Source organism: Camelus ferus, chromosome 7 (assembly GCF_009834535.1).
Source record: "Camelus ferus isolate YT-003-E chromosome 7, BCGSAC_Cfer_1.0, whole genome shotgun sequence".
In the NCBI taxonomy this organism is placed as follows: Eukaryota; Metazoa; Chordata; class Mammalia; order Artiodactyla; family Camelidae; genus Camelus; species Camelus ferus.
The window spans coordinates 52,967,200-52,989,850 of NC_045702.1; the positions used below are offsets into that span (position 1 = coordinate 52,967,200).

Genomic DNA, 22,651 nt, shown 5'->3' on the forward strand with positions numbered 1-22,651 from the left:
ACTTATTGTATGAAAGTAAAGATTCAAAACCTGTTCTGTTAAAGACTATAGTAGATACAGTTTAAAAGAGAATTAGTGAATATAAATTTATACATTTGTGCTATCTAATCCTCAGATCCCATTCGAGTTTCATTCATTATCTCAATAATGGCTTTTATAACAGAAGAAGCTAGTTCAGAATCATGCTAAATTCCCAATTTTGATGGTTGTGTTATGTTTATGTAAGAGAATGTTCTCATATGTAGGCCATCTGAAGGTAAATGGATGGAGCATCTTTTTGGCAACTGAGTCTCAAATAGTTCAGAAAAAATATATATTTGTATAATTCTTGCAACTATTCTATAATTTGAGATTGTTTCAAAGCATACATATAAATATATCGGGGAAGGATATAGCTTAGTGGTAGAGTGCATGCTTAACATGCACAAGGTCCTGGGTTCAATCCCCAGTAAATAAACCTAATCACCTCCCCCCTAAAATACAAATATCACTGTAAATTAAAAAAAAAGATCGTTAAGATATTTCCATAAAACTGTGTCAAAATCGGACATCCTGAGATTCAGAAACTGAGAAAACTGTATTCCTTTAATATACTTAAATTTCTTTAAGTATATATGATTTACATCACAATATAAATTCACTCCGAGGGACTGATTTTTGAATTCTAGATGTTGGTTCTTACTTGATTTAGACCTCAATGAAAAAACAGGATCTGGAATGAAATAGATTAAGTTAACTGATTGAAATAACATAATACTTACATTTTTATCCTTATCTCAGACTATTAAATTATAAGAGGATTGACTGAAAATGATTATGCCCATATTCAATCATGAGAATAATATAATATAAAATAAAATGAAAAGTAGAGGTTATTCATGGATTTTGATAACAAGTCTTGATTGTTCTTTACTCAAGGACTAGAAATATTAACAAGTTTGGTGAAGAATAAAGTTGCTAGGACTGGTTCTGTCTGTGTTCAATTCCTTGTCCCCATGGTACTTGTCTTTCACATCAATTGCAGTTAGGTTCTACAGCCTGTCACAGGGAAACAGCAAAGACAAGGAACAAACATAACTGTGCTTTAGATAAGACAGCCAAAACCTTTTATCTCATGTAAATGAAGATCAGAAGTAGGATCTCCAGAAGCAGGGCTAGTAAGACAGTTCCATGTTTCCACCAGGACTGGTACCATCTTTCCTGTCCTCTATCTGTGGCATCTTCAAGATCACCTCATGATCGAAGATAAGTGCTGAATCTCATAATACCAAATTTCATACTGGCATCTAGAGGAAGATGACTGGAACCTCTCACTTTTCTTTTTTAAGGAACATATCTTGAGTTTCTATAAGACCTTTCTGTCTTAGTCTGCTTGGGCTGCTATAATAAAATACTGTAGACTGGGTGGTGTGAAAAAATAGGTATTTGTTTCTCACAGTTCTAGAGGCTGGTAAGCTCAAGCACAAGGTGCAGGTAAGTTAGGTTTCATGCTGAAGCTTCCTGTTTTGCTTGTAGGTGGCCGCCATCTCTCCCTGAGCTCACATGATTGCATCTTTTTGAGTGTATGTAGAGATCTCTAAAATATACCCAAATGAGTTTAATATAATCTCATGTAATGGTAACCTGAATGTGGAATTTTGGAAAGATCATCTTGATTAGTATTTGGGTTCAGATGTTACGTTTTGCTGAAATCTTTCATTTACCTTGAGAATTTCACCTCTATTTAAAAATAAGGAATAACAATTCAAATTAAGTGCAAAATCAAGTAAAATCTACTTCTATTATCCTCACATTTTGCATATGAAACCATTAGGAGTTCTATTTGATTTTGTAATAGGATGAAAAATAAAGGAAACTGAATACTAGTCTTTCAGATGGAGGTGTGTTTTGGTGTTTCAGTTTTTAGCTTCTAATGGGCCAGATGGGGGTGGGGGGGGCAGAGCACTTTCTGTACAAGAACTGATTGAGCACATGAGTTCAGGGGAGCAGAGCTGGGAAGTTCCTAGGAATCCAGCTCACCCTCTCCTCTCTCAGCTCACCCTCTCCTCTCCCAAACAGTGTCCTCTTTACAAGGGAAAGTAAAACAGAGACAGAAAGAACAGATTGTAATGAGAACAAGTTAGATGAGAGTAGGGGAATTAGGAATATTTTAATCAACCTTCTTGTATAGTGTGAATATTTTAACAATTTCCCAGTGCCTATATGCATTTAAAAAATGGCATTTCATTAAGAATTGGAGGAAAATATGTTGGTAGAATATTTTAACTAAAATTGTTTAAACAAACAAAAGGAAGAACATGATATGGTGAGATGGTTATTTTTAATCGTCTCTTTAAATATTAATGGCTGCTTTCTAGGGGAGAACTAACAGGGCAATAAAGGACACTTGGAATCTACTTTTAAAAAGTAGGTTGATTTAAAACCTTTCAACTTAATATTTAGAAGACTCCATTAGTTGCATATTTTTGTTAAAATATTGTGTTATCTAACTGTACTTAGATGGATGTTTTATAGGTGGTGCAGAAAAACAGATGTGGGGTGTGAGCAGGGCTGTGTCCCAGGCTTCAGTTGAGCCCCTGGGAGGTGCCCCGCCAAGTGTGGGTCCTTGGCTTCAAGCAGGAAAGAATTCAAGAGCGAGCCACAGTTGAGTAGAGGTAGATTTATTCAGAGAGATACATTGAAAGGCAAGAGAAAGGCCATGAGGTGTGGGGTTGGGTGCTCAGATTAAAAGTTGGTACACACTCCATAGACAGAGTGTGGGCTGTCTCCAATGGAGAGAGAAAGGTGCCTGCGAGGCACCGTGTTTCTAATTTTTATGGGCTTCATGGCTTCATATGGTAATAAGTGGAAGGACCAGTCTAAGTAGCCTGGGGAAGGGGCTGGGATTCCCAGGAAGTTGGCCATTTCCCACTCTTTAACCTTTTGTGGCTAGCCTTGGGACTGCCGTGGTGCCTGTGGGCATGTTATTCACCATGTTAATATATTACAATGGACGTATAATAAAGCTCAAGATCTGCTAGAAGTCAAATCTCCCACCATCTTGAGCCTCAAGGCCTACTGGGGGTTGAATCTTCCACCATTTTGATGTTAATTGATGTATCATTGCTTGAATGGCTGTGCCCTGCCCCCTTCCATCCTGCCTCATATGTATACATTGAATAGGAATACATTTATTTAAAAGAGCTTACCTCTTAACACTGAAGTCATATAAGATACAAGTGTTACAGGAAACGACAGGCCAGCCAAGAAACAAGCACCACTCGGAGGGTTGGAGCACTCAGATGTATTACGCCGGCGGGCTCAGAGGGGCTTCTGCTCCAAAGCTCTGAGCACCTTCAAGATGTGCACATGAGGTTTTATAGGGTAAAGTACAAGCTTGGGGTATTCTGCCAATAGGCATGGAACAGCTTTAGCAGCATTATCATCACAAAAGTGGAGGCGGGGAGGCAGCAAATCAGCATTCCAAAGCCAGATATGTATCTTTGAAAATCCAGCTGGCTAGCAAAAACACATAAACAGCAAACCAACACTAATTAACCTAGATTTACAAGTTAGTCTAGCAGAACTCAGATCAGTATTCCAATACTTAGATTTGTGAGTTATCTTGTTAGACCAGGCCGGTTTTTCCTTCACACAAGTTCTCCTTTACCGCTCTGAAAAACAGTTTCCACCCCCAGCAATAAAGTCCTATCACCTTACCGGCTTTATTTCTGTTTATGAGACTTTTCACTTCTAAATATGTTTGTTTATTGTCTGTTTCTCCACTAGAATTTAAGCTCCACTAGGACACGCAAATTCTCTGTTTTTGTTAAATTGAGAAATGTGTAGTGATGAAAACAGTTCATGGTGTGTAGTAGGGACACAGTCAATTGAATGGATTCCTGTTTAGCCAACAGAATGCTTTGCTTCCCAAGTGGGAAAAGAAAGCATTAAGGAAACACTATGAAGATGGAGATTCAAGCAGGAAGTGGTTTCAAAGCATCTTATTTAAATACTATTTCATAAGTGATTGGGAAAATGAATTCCATGCACACCACAAAGCTCTAAATTAGGGATCATCTGTAAACGCAGGGCTCTCTGTAATTTCGTATCTTTCTTTTCCTCTAACCTTTTTCCCCCCACTATCTTCTGCTTTACTCTGGCTGGTTTGTTTTTTGTCCCACAAATTGTACCTGTTTGCATAGCTGCCTTCCCTCTAACAGGTACCTAGTTACACACAACCTTTCTCAGTGGAGTGGGTATTCCTGTTGGTATATGGTCAAAGCACAGGATTTAATTAAGTTATTAAAAGGGTCTATCCATTATCTATCCACATTACGGAACAAAAGAACCCTATTCCTGACTTTGCTACTTGGCATTTCATGACTTAGAAATAACAGGGAGTTCTCGTTATATATAACATAAATAACTTATCCACATATTCTGCTTTTCTTCTAGATCACTCCTGTTCCAGGTACTCATCCACTTTTAGTTTTTGTGAATCCCAAAAGTGGCGGGAAGCAAGGAGAACGGTATGTTATTAAAAATCAGGTTTATTTTCTGTTATATATCTGTAAAAAGCTAAAAAAAATTTATGGTGTAAAAACATTTAAAAACGTTTACTAATGTTAATGTGAAGCAAATGGTGTTAGCCTCAATATGTGACACTATGTGTTGATTTGATGTCTGTGTTTTTACAGTTGAAATTTTAATATAATAAAGGCCTTTTGTAAATATTTTTATTATCATATCATAAGTATCTGAATTCTCTCTAGTCTACCTATCACCCCTAGTCATTAACAAAGAGCTTTGCATACAGTGTGGCTTCATAAATACTGTTGAATGGAAATTGGTTCTCTAGATGGCTAGCACGGTGACTTCAGGTAAATCATCACCCAGTAGTGAGGGGCAGAATTTATATTTAGCTTCTAGACGAAATATATTATAATGATGTTCTGCATGTGCGTTTGGAGAACATGATGCTGTATATCCTGGAGAAGTGCAGTATATTCATTCTGAATAATAATAAGCCACATTAACAGGTTTCTGGGTATTCTTGTGGACAACATAAAATTTTCATTTTTTAAAATTAATGATTAAATCATAATATTTAAGAAAAAATCTGAAAAGCATCAAATTGAAGAGTGAATTTTATGCTCTTCCTACGAAGGAGTGTGATAAACAAACATGCATCATACCTGTCTCAATTTCTAGAAACCGTCATTAATCCCAGCCAAAAAATGAGCAATCAGATAAAAGTCCTCACACAAACACTGTGATAATAAGACAGAAATTTCCACTGTGGTTCACCAAATAACGAGGATGAAATGTTTCCATGAATAAGAGAATTTTGTAATTTCCTTTCCTACCATTTAACTTTCTAGCTATATTTCATTCAAATGAGGAATGGTCATTTTCTAATCAACTAAAATATTATTTCTGCTTAAAAAATTTTCCCTTTTATCTGTATAGTAATAATATTTGCTCTGCTTAAACGTGATAGAAATTATCTTAAACTAGTGGTCTAATAATATAAAATATTTATAATGCCTTATTAAAGAGAATGGTTGCCTCACTTTTAGAGATATAAAATAGTAATTAAATAATGATGCTTAAATTATTTTCTCCTTCAACACTCAGTGTTAGTTGCACATAGTATGGATAACTTGAAAAGAAGTAAATTCTTCACGTGGTAGATGAGACTTGAATTCATGTTGGAAATAGAAACAAATGAAGTATCAAGTGAAAAAAGTGTATTTTACCTGAAAACATTCCCCTTAAATTAAGGTAAATGTAATCATGTAGAATGACCCTTAACTGAGTATCTGCCTTCTCCTTTTCACAATACATAAAATTTTTTTTAATTAAAGACTGAACATATATAGATACACTAACGTCATCAGTAAATTAAATTTCATAGGATAGAGAGGATATTTGAGTGCTCCTGTATACATATCCACTTATGTTTTGTCCTTTACATACTAGCAGGGACCATTCAAAGTCAAAAGAATTGTAAGTATGTTTAAAAGAGATTTATTATGAATGCAATCATAAATTTTCCTGAAGGCATACAAGGCATCTTTCACAAATAGTGGGATTCTATTCAGGGTTTTCCTTTCCAAGTATTTAGGATTTTTTTCTTTGATATATTAAGTGAGCAGCAAAAACATAAAAAAAAAATTATACATTCAAACAAAGTTAGCTTCCCTTGCCAGTCAACAGGTGTCAAAATGTTCACACATTATTCATTCAGTTGGCAACACCTCAGGGAACCCAGTCTTTGCTAGGAACTGGGGCTTAAACGGAAAACACAGTCATCCAGGGAGGAGGACACATAGATTTACTATAATACCACAACACAAATGCTAAGCTAGGAATGTTTCAAATACAGGTGCCATGGAAATTCAGAGGAAGATATGATTAACTCTGGATATTCAAAATCTAGCTTTTGAGCTGGTTCTGATAGAAGTAAATGTTTGCCAGGTGAAGGAAGGAAAAAGATCTGTGGAAGGCTGTGGTGTTTTTTAGGGAGCCACCAGATAGGCAAGGAGGTTTAAGTTTAAGAGGAAGAAGAGGAAAGAGGGGACATAAATTATTTTAACTGTAATAAAATATTTTATATCATAAGTAACCTGACACTGGCAGGAACTTAAATCACGAGAACAATATGACTCTTCTTAAATAAAAGTATAGAAGAAGGCTGGATAAGGAAGATTGTTATAGAGCTGGAGAGACAACTTGAAAGCCTGAACTAGGCTGGATGGGCTAACCAGGTGTGATCGACATGACTCAGAAGGTACAGGGTGTCTCCTCTTCGGGTTCGGGTACCGGGGAAAAGACGGTACTGAGAATGACTCTAAGATCTTTCTCGAAACACTAGGTGATATAACTACTCAAGATCTAAAACATAAGGGTTACTGCACAAGGGAGTGGGAGGATATAAGCAAGATATAATGTAGTTTCTATCAGTTAAATAATATGGCTGTATTTGTAAAATACATAGTGATATTTTCACATGTATATAAAAACTAGTTTTAAAAATTATATATAAATATATATTTAAATATATATATATTATATTATATATATATATAAATATAAAAAAATATCCCTTCACTTTGATATTTTGGCTCAGAATTCCAATATGGGATGTGTGTGTATTTAGAAACATTTCTGTTGTATTTGGTATACAAAGATTGATTTCTTTCAGAAAAAATTGTTTAATATGTGCCTGTTGAAATAGCTTAGTAGTTTTGTGAGCTAGCTGATCAAGATGATTGTTTATGTCGAAATAATTAAGCCGATGAGGTCTCATCTTTGCTTCCATACATACATACAAGGTGCACAGTCCCACGTTACAGGCAGGATCGATAGCTTTCATCTCTGTTAGTTTGGCCCAATAATGTGTAAATTTCACAAGAATCTATGAAAAGATACTTTACTAATTTTATACTGATGTTTTAAAATATTTATTTGAATTCTGTTATAACCTAATAGAACATACTACTACAGAGTGAAAAAGGAAGCTGGTTAACAAAGAATGGAAATCACCATTTTCAAAAGCAGGATGGAGAATGCCTTAAGTGCATATGCATATTTAGAATGCAGATATCATTATTTCTAATTTACCAACTATATTGCCTTTATACTACTACTAAGCCCCTGTTTAAAAAAGCCTTACGTTCTTATTGAGTGGTTATACTTGTAATATTATTAATGCAAAATTTATTAAATATATTTAATTACAACCATATATGTAATTATAACATTAAAGGTTGCTATTTATTTAACAATTTGAAGGTATCATTAAATTTCATTTTTTTCTTTCATATTTTCATCTTTATAGAATTTACAGAAAATTCCAATATCTACTAAATCCTCGTCAGGTTTATAGTCTTGCTGGAAATGGACCAATGCCAGGGTAAGTCAAAATATAATATCATTACCATTAACTCATTTAATACTAATTATTAAATAAGCTGCCTGACATGCCTAGAAATAATGTTATTTGAATACAGAAGCCAGATTAATATACAAAAAAAAAACATTGAATATCAACTACGTAAGAGAAACTAATTCAGGTGCTGTTTTTCAAAATAACCTGTTTCAAGCACATTTTCCCCTTTCCTGAATATTGTGAAGTGATCCTTATGCTACTACTTCTCATAATAATAATAATCATCACACTTACAAACATACACCTACATTAGCTGGATGCTTCAACTACTCAACCATCTACCTGAGGAAATGCTGTCCTTGCCTTTCCTTGTTAAATATGGAACATACTACTCCAGAGTGAAGAAGAAAGCTGGTTAACAAAGAATGGAAATAACCATATAAGTTTTTATATTAACTACTTATAAAATCTAATAATATCACTCTCTTATTAGCTACTTTAAGAACAGGCAAGATGTAGTAAAATAAAACTATTTTTTCAACAGATACCATATACTTCTGATGTCACAAGTATGCACTAAAATAAACTGTCATTAATTTGGCCTAGTTAACTAATTAATGTCATCTTCTTCCAGTGACCTGTTTTCTCCCTGTCAACATAAGAGTAAACATTAGACCAGATAAAGTGGCAAAAAGCTGTATAAATAAACAAATTTTTTTAAAACATCAGCATGATTAAAATACATCTTCTAGGTTAGTCTCAGAAACTGGACACCAAATGTTAAAATTGTCTCTTAAATGCTCAGAATAAAATTTATGCCATTGTATCTTATGTAGGTTAAATGTAAATAACATACAGTTAATTAGCACAGGCTCCCACAATTCAGCTCATCTTTTTCTTCCATTCCCTGCTACCTGTACCGGGGGCCGATTTCCAAATGCTGAGCAGTGATCCGTGGAACCTCCTGGCTGCAGGGGCAGGCTCACCATAGGAGTTTAGTTCAGAGCACTGCCTTTGTCAAACTCCAGGCTCCACAATGTAGAAGTTCATGATCAGATTGTTGGCTCTGTGAACCACCTGCAGGAAGTCCCAGTCTAGACAAAGACAAGCAAAAGTAAGGTCTTGATATTAACACAGAAGCTCAGTCAGGATGGATCTTTGTCTTTGTCTCATTCTTTAATAGTCTCTGAAGTTCAAAGAAATAGCTTTTATTCTGTGGGATTAAGGAATTGTGCACTAAGAAGTTGAGCCATTCCAAGACCTCTGTAGCTGTACCAGACCAAGCAAATCTGGGATTTGCTTATATTTTATAGTTAAAATAAATGCCTGCTGGGTCTGCTCTAATTATAGACCTCATAATTTAACCTCCCTGTGTCTTCATGGTCTTTTCTGTGAAACAAAGGTATAGTACCTGCCTCATAGGATAGCTTTGAAGTTAGATGGGATGATGCCTATGAAGCATCTAAAAATGTGCTTGCCACATAGTATGTCCTCGAATAATGTCATTTGTTATCAATATCATTGGTAGTAATATTAATTAACAATTAATAATGATATGATCACTTTGTAGCTCTATGTAAATATATTGCAGTAACATTGATTTTAGCTTTGTTTTCTCATTTCATTTTTTCTTACACTACATTAAATATGTATTCCGTGTTTCCTTTTACTCTTTTAATGTTAGGTATCCTATTATCTACTCTATTTTAATATTTTGAAAAAAATAAAAGTAACATAGGAACTTGTGAAACTCCACACTATAATGAATATTTTTTAGAAATTAAGATAAAGGTCTCACTTTAAGCATAACCACTTCTCAGGGATTATTATTGCAAATTGTGCATAAACTCCAAGAATTTCTATAAATATGAAACTTAATGTATGTATATAATGTATTTACATACATATAATGTATTCATATATAGAGACACACATAATATATATGTTGCATAGATAAATAGATTTTTATATAACTTAGAGTATACTTTTTATTGTTCTGAAACTTGCTTTATTTTTTTACTCAAATCATTTGATGGATATTATTCGTGTTCAGTAGATGATGATCAGTTTCATTGTTTTTAAGAGCTGCACAATATTCCATAGTTTTGTTAGCTGTTCCACTATTGGTAAATATTTAAATTGCCTGCACTTTTAAATAATTACCATATGTGCTAAGTTAACATCTTCATCAATTTTCCATTATTAGAAAGTCATATAATAGGTTGATACATGTAGAATTGCTTGGTTGAAAATATTTTCAGTTTTATTGACACAACATTGTAAACTGACTATAAATCAATAAAGAAAAGAAAATATTTTCAGTGTTAATTGTTAGCTACTATACAAAAAGTTTGTATCAAATTATAATCCCACCAGCAGTATACAATGTTTATTTCCAACAACCTCCTTTAAATTGGCTCCCTTCAGTAATTTTCTTTTTTGTCAAATGCAGTAGATGAAAGTATATCCTTACCTTTTTACTTGCATGTCTGATCAGTTTTAAAGTTGAACATTGCATTAGTTAAATTCGCTTTCCTATAAACAAAGAAATATACTTTGGCTTATGGTCCAAAATAGAGTTTATTAGAAAATTATGAAGTTGTTCATAGAATTAATGGGAAAATGAACTATGTTTCCAAAAAGATAGGAATCAGGACAATCTGAGGAAACAGTAGCGAGACTAAAAAGACAGAGTTTCATAGGAGTTATTGCTAAGAGAAATTGATTCCAATTGCTTCTGGTGTTCTCATTTCTCAGTTTAAGATTCTTATCGCTGGGAGAAGCACATTTATCAGTCTCTCTTGTTTTCCATGTCACAGCCTTGGCTACTTTGGAATCGGACATCTTGACTAACAGTCCATCAAGACTTAACTAAATTATTTGTTTCCTCAAAGCCAAATGAGGATGCTATAACCTGAGGATGAAAAATGAATTCTTGGTAGCAATAGACAATAGGTGTTCACCACAGTCCAACCACTGGGCTATGCAAGATTCCTTCTTTTCTGAACATACAAGTTAAAAAAAAATACCAATCAACATATTGCTACTACTAAATACATAACCAAAACCACACATCCTCTGAAAATGTAGACAACCCAAAGTCTCAGCTAGTCACTACATCCAGCTTTGTTCCTGGTTCTCTGAAACACCTCTGTAGATGACTGATTTCTCCTTTCTCTTCATCCATTTGATCTCAGTATACAGAAATTTAAGGAGAAAATTATACATTTAACTACAAATACGAATTTCATTAAACGCTGTTTTTAATAATATAAAAAATAAAACATATGTAAAGTCTGCAGCCCTGGTTTTGCTACTGGTGGAAAGCTGTAGCTGAAATACACAACGTTTTCAGCTTCTAAGAAATGTTTACCCAGTGCAGTGACTCAAACATTATTAGCTGATGGGTCTGGGATTTTGGCAGTACTGCTTGTTTAGGACTGAGTTAGCCTTGTTTACTCTTAGTGATAGGCATGCTGGTACATGACAGAGTTAGTGCTGTTTATCAACTATCCCCAAGGCTCTACCCAGACACCTGATTTTGACTTCTGTCCTTTCATCTTGGGTATTAAGAGTAGCCGTATGGCTCTCTGTCACAATAACTGTGGACGGAAAATAGATTTTCCTCTCTTTCTTTTCCTGTACCACCATGACTGGCAAGATTCCGGGTATTGGTTTCTGGTTAGCTTGGATCACAGAGTGCAGACAGGGAGCGAGCCCCTCACTTACCCATGATCTGCATAGAATGAGTGATAAATACGCCTCTGTGAGGTTATGCCAGTAAGGTTTGGGGTTGTTTGCTACTGTATATAACCTAGGCCTTGAAACTAACCAGTAACTGGAATAGTACTCCCTGTTTCCTCTGTATAGAGCAAACCTATTTCTCCTTGGGAATCAGAGGCAGCTATACCATTTAACAGCATATTCAGGCAGGAGGGTACAGCTCAGTGTGGAGTGTGTGCTTAGCATGCATGAGGTACTGGGTTCAATCTGCAGTAAGTCCATTAAAATTAATAAATAAATGAACGTAACTGCCCCCTCCCCCCCGCCAAACACACAAAATCATGAAACAGTATAGCTGTCTCTTTGCCTGTTTGGCTAGTAGTATGAGAAGCCTCAAAATGTCAAGGTGTCAGTTTCAGCTTTTATTTCAATACTTTGTCTCCTATGCCTGCATTTGTCTTTGATGTTAAAACATCTAAAGCATAAGAGTTCAAAACCAAGGTGGTAGGAAGCAAAATATTTTGAAGTGAATATATTAGTCAGTGTATTTTTGTGAAATAGAACCAGTAGTGTGTGTGTGTGTGTATTTGGAGAGAGAGATTGTAAAGAATTGGCTCACATTAATTGAGGCTGACAAATCTAAATCTATATAATTGATGTTCCAGTTTGAAGTCCAAAGGCTGGAAAGCTGCTGTAGAAAGAGAAAGAGCCAGTGTCCCGATTCAAAGGCCATCAGGGTAGAGCATTCTGTCTTTCCTGGGGTCAGGTCAGCCTTTTGTTCTCTCAGGCCTTCAGCTGATTGGATGTGGCCCACCCACATGAAGGAAGGCAGTCTGATCTACACAGTCTACTGATTTAAATGTGAATTGCATCCAAAAATAGCCTCACAGAAACAAGCCAATAATGTTTGCTTAACTATTTGGGAATCCATGGCCCTGCCCATTTGGCACATAAAATCAAGATTCACAGTGTAATTGTAAGTTTCAGTCACCCAAGCTTACATATTGGTAGCTCTCCAGAAGCACGTTTTCTGAATGGAGTAAATCAGCATCATATTGTTGAGAGCACAGGATACAGCTGTTTGATAAAATAAATATATCATTTAAGTCACTCCCACTGATTCAGCGACTGGGTCTTTAGCAGGCTGTCTCCATGTTCTATGGACCAACCGCTTCTCCCTGATGAAACATATGAGAAGGCCTGTACGTCCCAGGGGCATCAGCCCACTGTCTTTCTTCCTTCTTTGTGAAAGACGTTCCTTGAAAGGAGACTGAAGTATGTGAGACGCTCTGACAGTGTATAAGGCATTCAGTAATTCAGTTGCTGTGACCATTGACAAAGGCATCATGGGAAGGAAAAGCAAATCGAATTTGTAGAACATGTGTCTAGTTAGTGAGAACAGATGGCTGCAGTTGCATTATGGAAAGGGGCCAGGAAATTTCGGCTACCCCTAAGTGGCTGGCTTTGGTTCCCTTGAGGGATAGTAACATATTAGAAGTCACTAATTGGTTCCTGTGATGACAACTGAATACTCCAGAGTCAGTAACCACTCTTCTTATTGAAGATAAATTCATATTGTTTATCTCTTCCATGGCTTCCAACCCTACCAAAATGAACCTGAGTGTTTTGAATACTCACTGAGATTGACTAAGAAAAAAATGCTAACTGGCATTTCTTTGGAGCAATTATGGCCCCAGTTATGGGTCCATTCTGAGAAATTCACTTATATAAAGTCTCCTTTCACCCCTTATTCTCCATTCTCATCATTTCTAAGTCCTTAGGCATGTAAGATATGTTATTAATCAGAACTGCTGATTTAGTATGTTTCCTCAATTCTAGACATCTCTCTGTCCAGAAAAGGTAAATAGGAAATTTCATTGTTTGAAATACTGTACTGCCCCCTGGCCAAGGCATTCTTTCCTGTCCTCACATTATTCCCAGTGTGGTTGTGCTACCACAGCGGTCTACTTCCAGCTGCTCCTGATATGTCATGGAGAGGCACTGGTAAATCGGTTTGTTCATCCCTGAAAAATGAGAATGGAGCAATCCCTCTGAGGACATAGATATGGATGGAAGGTAGGTTTGGAAGTGTAGCCAGACTCAGACTATCTGAGGGGTCAGCCCAGGAATTTCAGTCTCTTAAAAGCTCTCCAGCCTAGTATGTGGAGGCAGCGTGGAGAACCAGATTGAGTACATTAGTTACTATAGAATAGCTGTTATAGGTCATATTGATATGCTGCAACAGAATAACTTCCCAATTAAATTGATAATAATCACTTTAAATTCTTAGACAACCATTAGTCCTTTGCGCTACCATTTTTACAGGTTGCCTCATATGGATGAATCGGTAATCTTTGTGTTGCAAAGATCAAAATTCAGATTCAAATTCTAGAGAAAAAGTGTCTCATTGGTCTAGATTTGGCCACATGCCTACCTCATTCTTTGGGTCCATACAGTTGGTTTCCTTGTTTGATAGACCTACCGAAACTGTATTTAGCAAGTATGTTTCCCTGTAATCAAATGAGGCAAAAACAACAGATGCTCCAAACAAGCATTTTTTTCTTACATATACTAAACTTTTGATTCCTTAAGTAAAGCATATGCTCTTTTATTTGCCATCTTCCTTTTGATTTGTCTTTTTCATGTTCATTTTAAGATCCCATGGCATAAATATTAACATCATCATTTTATCTATGTTGCAAATGTTTTCTTCTAGGATGTTCTAGGTGCTTTCAGTTTATATATTTCTTCCTTTTTAGTCCACGTAAACATATAAAATGTTCATTTGCTAATTCTATGCTGAATGGGTTCTTAATTTTAAGTGTTAGGAAAGCCTTTCCTCAAGCTAAAATGATGGACGTATTCTTGTATATCTTTTATTAATTTTACATTTAGCTTTAAATTTCTAACATTTAATCTTTAAAGATGGCATATTTCTTAGAAATGCACTAATATATTAGGATGGGGTAGGGATGAACACTTTTTTTCCCTCAAATTGAAATCTAGTTGCCCAACAAAAGTTCTGTCATTAGTCCACTCTTTCACCACTGATTTGATGGACTTCATCTATGGTGAAATAATATATTTTAGACTATTGTTGCCCTTTCTTTTGCGTCATTGATCTAATTGTTGATTCTTATGATAGGCTTTTATGTACTATAAGTCCCTACTAATTCTCTGAAGACTTTGTGATATTTACTCTCCTCAATGTGATAAGTCCATGTGTCAAGTTTTTAAAGTAATTTTTGAATCAAATTGCATTAAATTTCTAGTTTGATCATGATTGCTAGGAAAATGCCTTGTTTTTACCGGATGCCAGTGCCCATGCTGCCTGGCCAGTGGTAGACTTGCACTTATTAGAGAGTTGTTCCTCTGTTGTTATCCAGGGGACAGATGCCACAGGCAGCTGTTCTGAAACAGGACTCTGGCCAGGCTGTGCTGTAATCCCTCACTTACCCCGTGGCGGCCCTGCTCACTTGTTCTGACTCCTCTTGTCCCTGTTTCGTGCTGTCCCTGGTCCTGGGTTTGGTGGGCGAGTTCGTTTGCAGTGGTTTCCTTTCAATGGATTGCTTTCTAAGTTGTGCTATTCTGTAAGGTCTCCTTACTGATCAAATGCCCATTGAGATTTAATTCCGTCTCTGTATCTGGTTTATTACTATTCCAATGCTCCTATAGGTATCCTTTTTTAAAATATGTATTTTATCTGCTAACTTGAGCCGCCAGTTATTCATTCTTTTAAATTCCTTTTTTCTGCATTTTTCCTCTTTACCATATTACACTTTTAAATCTTTCATAATCATCTCTTCTGTCACTCTATCCTTATTTATTTCTTCTTTTGTAACATTTGGTTTATAGAATAGATGCTTTTCTTGACGTATTGAAACTCTGCTAATCCCTGGTCTGAATTACCTAGTAAATACCAGAACTCTCTGGTCACTTCTCATTTGTTTCCAAGACAGAAATCAGTGTTTGTTTGTTTTCATTTTATCTCCTTATGTAAATTCTCTCCCTCTGATTCTGACTGTTCTGTTTAAAGATGTCGGGAAGTAGAGTCTGTATCATGTAAGTTGTCTCTTGCTGATGAAACATATTATGATATAATTGAATAAATTATTTGGAGGTATAATTTAGTTTCAAAAGATGAGATAGTAAAATATATATATTCCTCACTGGTTTTCACAGATTTTTTTTCCTTTCACAACTGTTAAAATAAATATGTACATCGCTAGCTGCTGCACTCACTGCATATGCTAATGTGACTTATGAAAAGTTAATATCAAGTTTTTGTATACTTGTGATATTGGTTGTTCCCTTCTGACTATAAGCTTTATGAAAGTACGGATGGTTTATTCTCATATCATCTCTAAAATATTTAAGTAAAAAATAAGTATTTATTGATTTAAAAAATTATACAACAAATATTTTTAAATTTTGTAAATTATTTTCCAGATTTTTCAGCATAGTTAGGTGTAATGAATTGTTTGTGAGATAGGTGCTTTATAGAAATCTTTGGTTTCATCCACCTGAACTAATGTAAAGTATATAGAATTTAAAAATAAAATTTAACAGTCAACCTACAGATTCACATGTTCCAAGTATCATACATATTTCCATAGTAAAGCCCTGCAATATATTCTCTTGTTAAAATAAATTTGGAATTTAGAAAATACATAATGTATTCCACAGATTTCATTACTTTCTTTATTTAAAATATCATTTTACGGAACAAAGTTTCTACCATATTTTGCTTAAGTAAAAGCCCTCTTGAATTGCAACTTAGGACCTATTGCATAAATCTCTCATTATGGAGTCTTGTTATGTCAGAGGCTGAACAAAATCCTCAAAACGCTAAGTGAATGTTCATCAATATTCACTTCATCTCTACTGGAAATTTCCAGAAAAAAAAAAAGCGTTGCTTTGCTGATGTAAAAATAAAGCACTGAACTCCCCCTTTCAGTCCTAATGATCAATCATAAAATATGATGCAGATGAATTTGCAATCTCTCCCAATTAAATCTGTAAGCATAATTCTGTCTCTGCCTTGATCACTAGAGCAACTGAGTTTGAGAATTGATATATGTTTCTGTATTAAAGATCTGCACATTATACAAGTAACAAAAATATGACATGCTCCTACAATTTAGAAAGTCATATAACTGTCAGCCTTGGGGAAGAATTCCCCCATTTGGGGTATTACAACTCTATAATTACTTTCCATATATATCAACAAATAGATTATGACTTAAAGACATTGAAAAATCTAAGCTTTTATTATTCACTTCACAGAGAAAGGAGAAGCTCAATAGCAATAGACTATAGATCATGTGTTACTGTTTAGAGGTGATTACTTACCTAAATTCCCTGAACACTCTAAAAAATAACATTTTCTCCTGAATTAGTTATTGGAAATAACCAGTTCGTTTGTGTATATCCTCTTACCTGTTTCTTGTTTTATTCTACAAAAATCAAGTTTCTAGTATGTAACAAACGATTTTATTTGACCGTCCTCAGTTTGCCTAAGCCTGCCTAGCAATCTCCTTGGCACAACTTTACCATCAGCCCCCGGGCAGTTAAATAACAATGTCTTACTAATGAGTGAAAATAAGAAAATTCATAAGAGATGATTATCTCGGAATCCTTTAATAGTGATAATGTAGTAGCCTCCTCCTCGAATTTAATTAGGAATAATAACAGTGAACTATTGAATTCTGTCCATCGTTATTCAGATAGAATAACGATACAACAACTAAGTAAAAAGTGAAATGGTAGCTTAGCAATAACAACAACAACAATATATAATAATAGTAATAATATAAATTTATTGAACATACTTTAATTCAATGGCTATCAGATGTCAGGAGAAAGTCGTACCACTGCGCATCCACTTTGAGCAAAATGACACTTTTTCTGTCCTCATGGTCTTATATTTTAGTGAATAAAAACACACGTTAAACTAATAATACATACATATATCAGGAGGGAAGGTAAACAGAGTGTATCTTGGTAAAAAGTGTTTTGTGTTTGTTCGTTTAAATAGGCTGAGCAGGGGAGAACTCACTGAGTACGTAGCCATGAAGGAGATGAGGGAGCAAGACATTTAGTCATCTCATAGAGGAACATTTAGAGCGGAGGGAGGGGTGAGAGTGAAAGCATCATGATGGGGGGAACATTTGATGTGACTGAGGAACATTAGCGAGAAGGCCTGGGTGGCAGGGGCAGAGTGAATAGGGAGAGCACATGAGAATGGTCCTGAGAGGCCAGGTCACATAGGGTCTTAGAATTGCTGTGACCATAACAAGGTTTACCTTGTTTACCCGGGGCTGTTAGGTTTCCCCGGGACTCTTCTGCTTTATTCCTGGTATTCTGGCATATACAAAACACTGTCACCTTATGAGTTAGGCATTTTCTTAATTTGCAGTTGAGGAAACTTATGATTAGAGACCTGAAAAGATTTGCTTAGGGTTTTAATCTCATAAAAGAGCAAATCTATGTCTGTTGTGCTCCAGCACTCTCCTTTTAAGTTCTCGCCTGTGTTCCCTCTTTTCATGATTTTGACCATCAGATGGACATAGATTGCTTCTGAGTATCTTCTTCCATCTCAGATTTCTCTCCACAGCCCCGTACAGATGTACTTAACTACTTAGTCTACATTTCCATGTTGATGTTCCATAGGTATCTCAAATTTTACATTCTAATACTAAACTCATTTTCTCACCCTTTTCCGAACTTGCTCACTGACTTTATTCACTAACTTGGTGAATGGAGAGACCATTCACTTTCCTGTTCCCTCTGAAGATGTTATTTCAAGCTGGCCAGCCTTCCTTTCTCATCTAATCACTTTCCTAGCATCCTGTATCCCCCTTCCTTCTTACGTATTATCCCTTCACTCAATTCCTTCATGTTTGTCTCCCAGTTCATCAGCAGATTAGTTTTTACCATTGCTTTAAAATTCCACTCAGGTGTCTCTGTTTTTACTTCGCCCACCGTGATCTTCTTCATTTAGTTTGCATTAACTTTTTTTAAATGAACATCCCACAGTGGCCTGAAATGAATGTTTTCTTGTCTTTATTCTCACTTAAGCCAGTCAGATACTTGATGGTAAGGGCTCCATGTTGCTTTTGAATGTCTTGAATTTAACCCATGCACTGATACACAGTTGTGGGTAATAAATGCATATTAAAAAAGTGAATTGATGCATGTGCTATATCATTTATAAAATTACTTTTCTAGGTAGATGGATTATCCATTAATGTATCTCTCTTTCTTAGGCAATTATAGCTATTGTTTTGTATTTGATCCTAGTCAAAATAACTTTTTTTCTTCATAGACATCTAGATTTATGTCCTAATTCATAATAACTTCTTACTTCACATTCTAAAGTTAACTTAGTAGAATGATCTGGTGCATACAAAATAAAAACTCATCCTGATAGTTAATAATGAAAGTGTTAGGATAACAGAATGGATTTGAATAGTTTTGCCAAACAGACCCAAGCAAATTAATCACTTTTGCTGCTACATAGTAGGGGTTAATTTTGGACTATCCTTTGGGCCACAGACCAGATGTTTGTGCTTTCTAATTGGAGGTATTAAGAATGAGCTTTTCCAAGTTAACTTCTTTGAAAGATCGTAAATATGCCTAGTTTCTGGCTACATTAAACTCTTTATTGTATGTTTCACTTCATTCTTCATTTCAAATTGTTGGTCAGTTCTATTTATTTTGTAGTCATATAACTTACAAACTGAAAAGAAATGTTTTAATTGCATTTCCAAATGTATACTACATGTATGTTATATATGCATATGTATATACACATGCATATGTAGATGTGTGTACATGCATATAGTACTTTGAGAGATGGAGACACACATTCCTGACCATAAACTTGACTGCATATTTTAGCATGAAATATAGAATGTAAATACTGAGTCAAATTAACTCCCTCACACTTTAGCAGAAAACTCTTATATTTATAGATGAGTGGAAAATAACAAGTTAATTCGTGTTCTTAAGGTACTTGGCCCTTAAATATATGTGTGTGTGTGTGTGTGTGTGTGTGTGTGTAAGATTCTAAAAGGGTTACTATTTTCCACATACCAGAACACATTTATACTTTAAAGTAAGCTCTTTTGAAGTGTTGTATTATACTAGTGAAATCATGAATAGTTTCAATAAAAATTTCAAAACTATTTTAACTATTACTTTATTTTTATTCACTCAAAAATGACTTGAGAGAATTTGATATTCCTATTAACACATTCATTTTCCAGTAATTATGCACGAGTCAAAAACAAAGAACAAATATTTGGACCACTTTACAGGTCCTAGTGTTACTGACTTCTTTCTAATTCATTTTACACTAGGGAGAATATTAAAGTTAGTTAATGAGATAGCATCACAGGTTTCCCAGGAGTGAATATTCTCTCATTTTCTGTCTTTCATTTTCTCTTTGTCATTTCTCTCTGTCTCTCTCCCTTTTCTTGTCCCTCTCTCCTTCTCTTCTAAAATATATGTATGCATACAAGATGTTTTTGAGATTTTCAGTGATAATGAAATTAATGCTTCAATTATTATATGGCTCATTGGAATGTATTTTTTTCTCTAATACTCTGTAAGTTATTTTTGAGTATGATGGAAACAGTGTTGGAATTTACTGGGTTTATAATGATGAGTCCAAATGACCTATTTTTTCGTAAGTATCCCACTTGTCTACATTAAATGCCCCCTAGACACTATAAATTTATCTTTCCTACAGTATCCTCTAAAGACTAGCCAAATTTGTTGAAACAGGTGCACTCCCTAATTCACATAAACTTTATGATTTTTCAGTAAAATAGAGTACATAAGATACAAGATGGGAGGACATGGTTATCATTAGTTTTACCTTAGGCTGAAATGATACAGGAGGAACATAACAGTTGTTGAGTCATCACTTTGAAGCTGACGTAACCAATTCTCACAGAAAAAGATAACATATACTCCCCCCGCCCATTTTGTAATATATGAGATAGAAAAAAAATTGGAGTACATAATTGCTTCATGCACTTTTTTTTTTTTTGCACATATTTTTTAAATTGGCTGCAGCATCAATAATGATCTCAGTGACACCAAAGAATGCATAGATGCAGCCTAGGTATTAGAAAACAAGATGGAAGGTATTAAGAATTGGTTTTCTTGTCAATAAAAATACTTTCAAAAACAATAGTAACATCACAGACCAGAAAATTCTGCCTGATTTTGGTGAGAATTGTAAAGCCATATAATCTTACAACTGTAAAAATAATATATAACAGTGTATAGAGAAATATGAATATGCATTGAGCTGAATAATAAGCAATAAGTATGCTTGTTTCTGGCTCAAAATGCTTAAATCAGAATGCAGACCTTTCTTAAGGTAAGCTCTTGAATAGGCTATTTTTTTCTAAACCAAGAGGAGGAAAAGAAGGAGCAAGAGAGTTGGTAAAATATGATGAAGTCATTTTTCCATCTTTCAACCCCGTGTTTCTTTAATACCAAGGAATGAACATGTACAATTAAATGAGCATTCAGTCTGCATTACTCTGCTAACAGTTTTTATGAATCTTATGTTGGTTTCCTCTATCAATAAAATCTTATAATATGCAATGTGTAATATGTACACTAGTAGCCATACATCTATTTATTTTTATATGTTCAATCTGATATATCAAAATTACATATAAATGGCAGTATCATTTATTTTCTTTAAATAATAAAATGTGAGATTGGAATAAGAAGAAATTCCTACATATTGTCATTTAAGAAATCCGATCATAAGACACCTTCTCCATAATGTAATCAGTGCTGCAGTTTTTCTTCTTTCTTATGAAGTTTTTCTCGTGTGTTTTAAAATACTATTGTCAAGCACAAATGAAAACTTCCTAATTTTTCTGTATCAGTTTTATTCTAACACTTATTTAAAATGAAAAGTAGACTTCTGAGACTTAATTGAAACATTCTGATTTTCTTTCAGTGGTCTTACGCATCATAATCTCACCACCTGCTTTTTATAGGACGTGCTGTAGTGGTGGCTGTTGAGCAAATGCAATTAGAAGGCATTGGACACAGAGCTACTAAATCCTACATCAGCGTAGGCTCTCTTTCATATTTAGCTGTCACAGATACAACACTCTCTAGGGGAACCAATGCCATAATGACTAACATTGAAAATTCAAGAATCATTAATCTGCTTCGAAAATCATTTTAAGTTTCAATTTTTACGAAATTTTCCTTAAAATGGCACAAAAATAAATTCAGGAGCCATGTAGGATTATTTTATTACAAAATGTTTATACTTACTAATTCTTCAAGTGTAACTTTGAAATCGACAGGGGGAAAGTATAGTAGACAACATAGTGCTAAAGTTCCCACAAAGGGGAATCTTTTCAGACCTTCCTCTTTCCCTCATCCTCCCTATTGTTAGGATGACTTAGGAAGTGGGAGCCTCTCATCTGCTGGTCTTTGCAGCTCAATGAATGAAATGTCAGTGCTCATGCAAAACCACCCCCAATTTTGACTCTTGCCAAGTCTCTTGCATTTGTTTGTTCTCAGTCAGAGCTGTGTTTCTCTGCATTTTCTTTCCCTGATGCCGTATCAGTCTCCCAGTAGTTTCAGATTGGAGGCAGGAGATTTCTCATCACTGTCTGTCCAGCCTTGCTTGTTAGAAAATTCTCTTAGTGACTATTTTGCTGGAACACTGTGGGTGGGGGAGTAAAATAGAGGAGTGGCACTCTGACCTATAATATATACATATACTCCTTTTAATGAAGAAAATTACCAAGTTCATAATACCCTCTGGAGAGTAACATGTAATTTACATACACATTTTGTTTATTCCTTAAAACAGCCCAATGAAGCAGATGGTATTAATTCCATTATAAAGAAAAGGAAGCTGAAGCTTAGAATGATTACATAATTATCCAAGGTTACTATTCAAGGAATGAATGAAATAAGGAATGAATGACTCTCTAGGGAAAACTGCATGGCTCGAGTGGATTAAGAACTTTCGATAGAGAGGTCAATATTTCAATCCAT

General features: G+C 35.0%; 1 protein-coding gene across 6 annotated transcripts in view; it reads left to right on the forward strand.

Annotated features, from left to right (window-relative positions):
• DGKB (diacylglycerol kinase beta) overlaps positions 1–22,651 on the forward strand; it is a 588,496-nt gene that overhangs the window by 226,700 nt on the left and 339,145 nt on the right. For all 6 annotated transcript variants that reach the window (XM_032483924.1, XM_032483922.1, XM_032483923.1 and 3 more), the window contains 2 exons: positions 4,438–4,511; positions 7,826–7,900. In XM_032483924.1, coding sequence (XP_032339815.1) covers positions 4,438–4,511; positions 7,826–7,900 — 149 coding nt within the window. The remainder of the gene's footprint in view (positions 1–4,437; positions 4,512–7,825; positions 7,901–22,651) is intronic.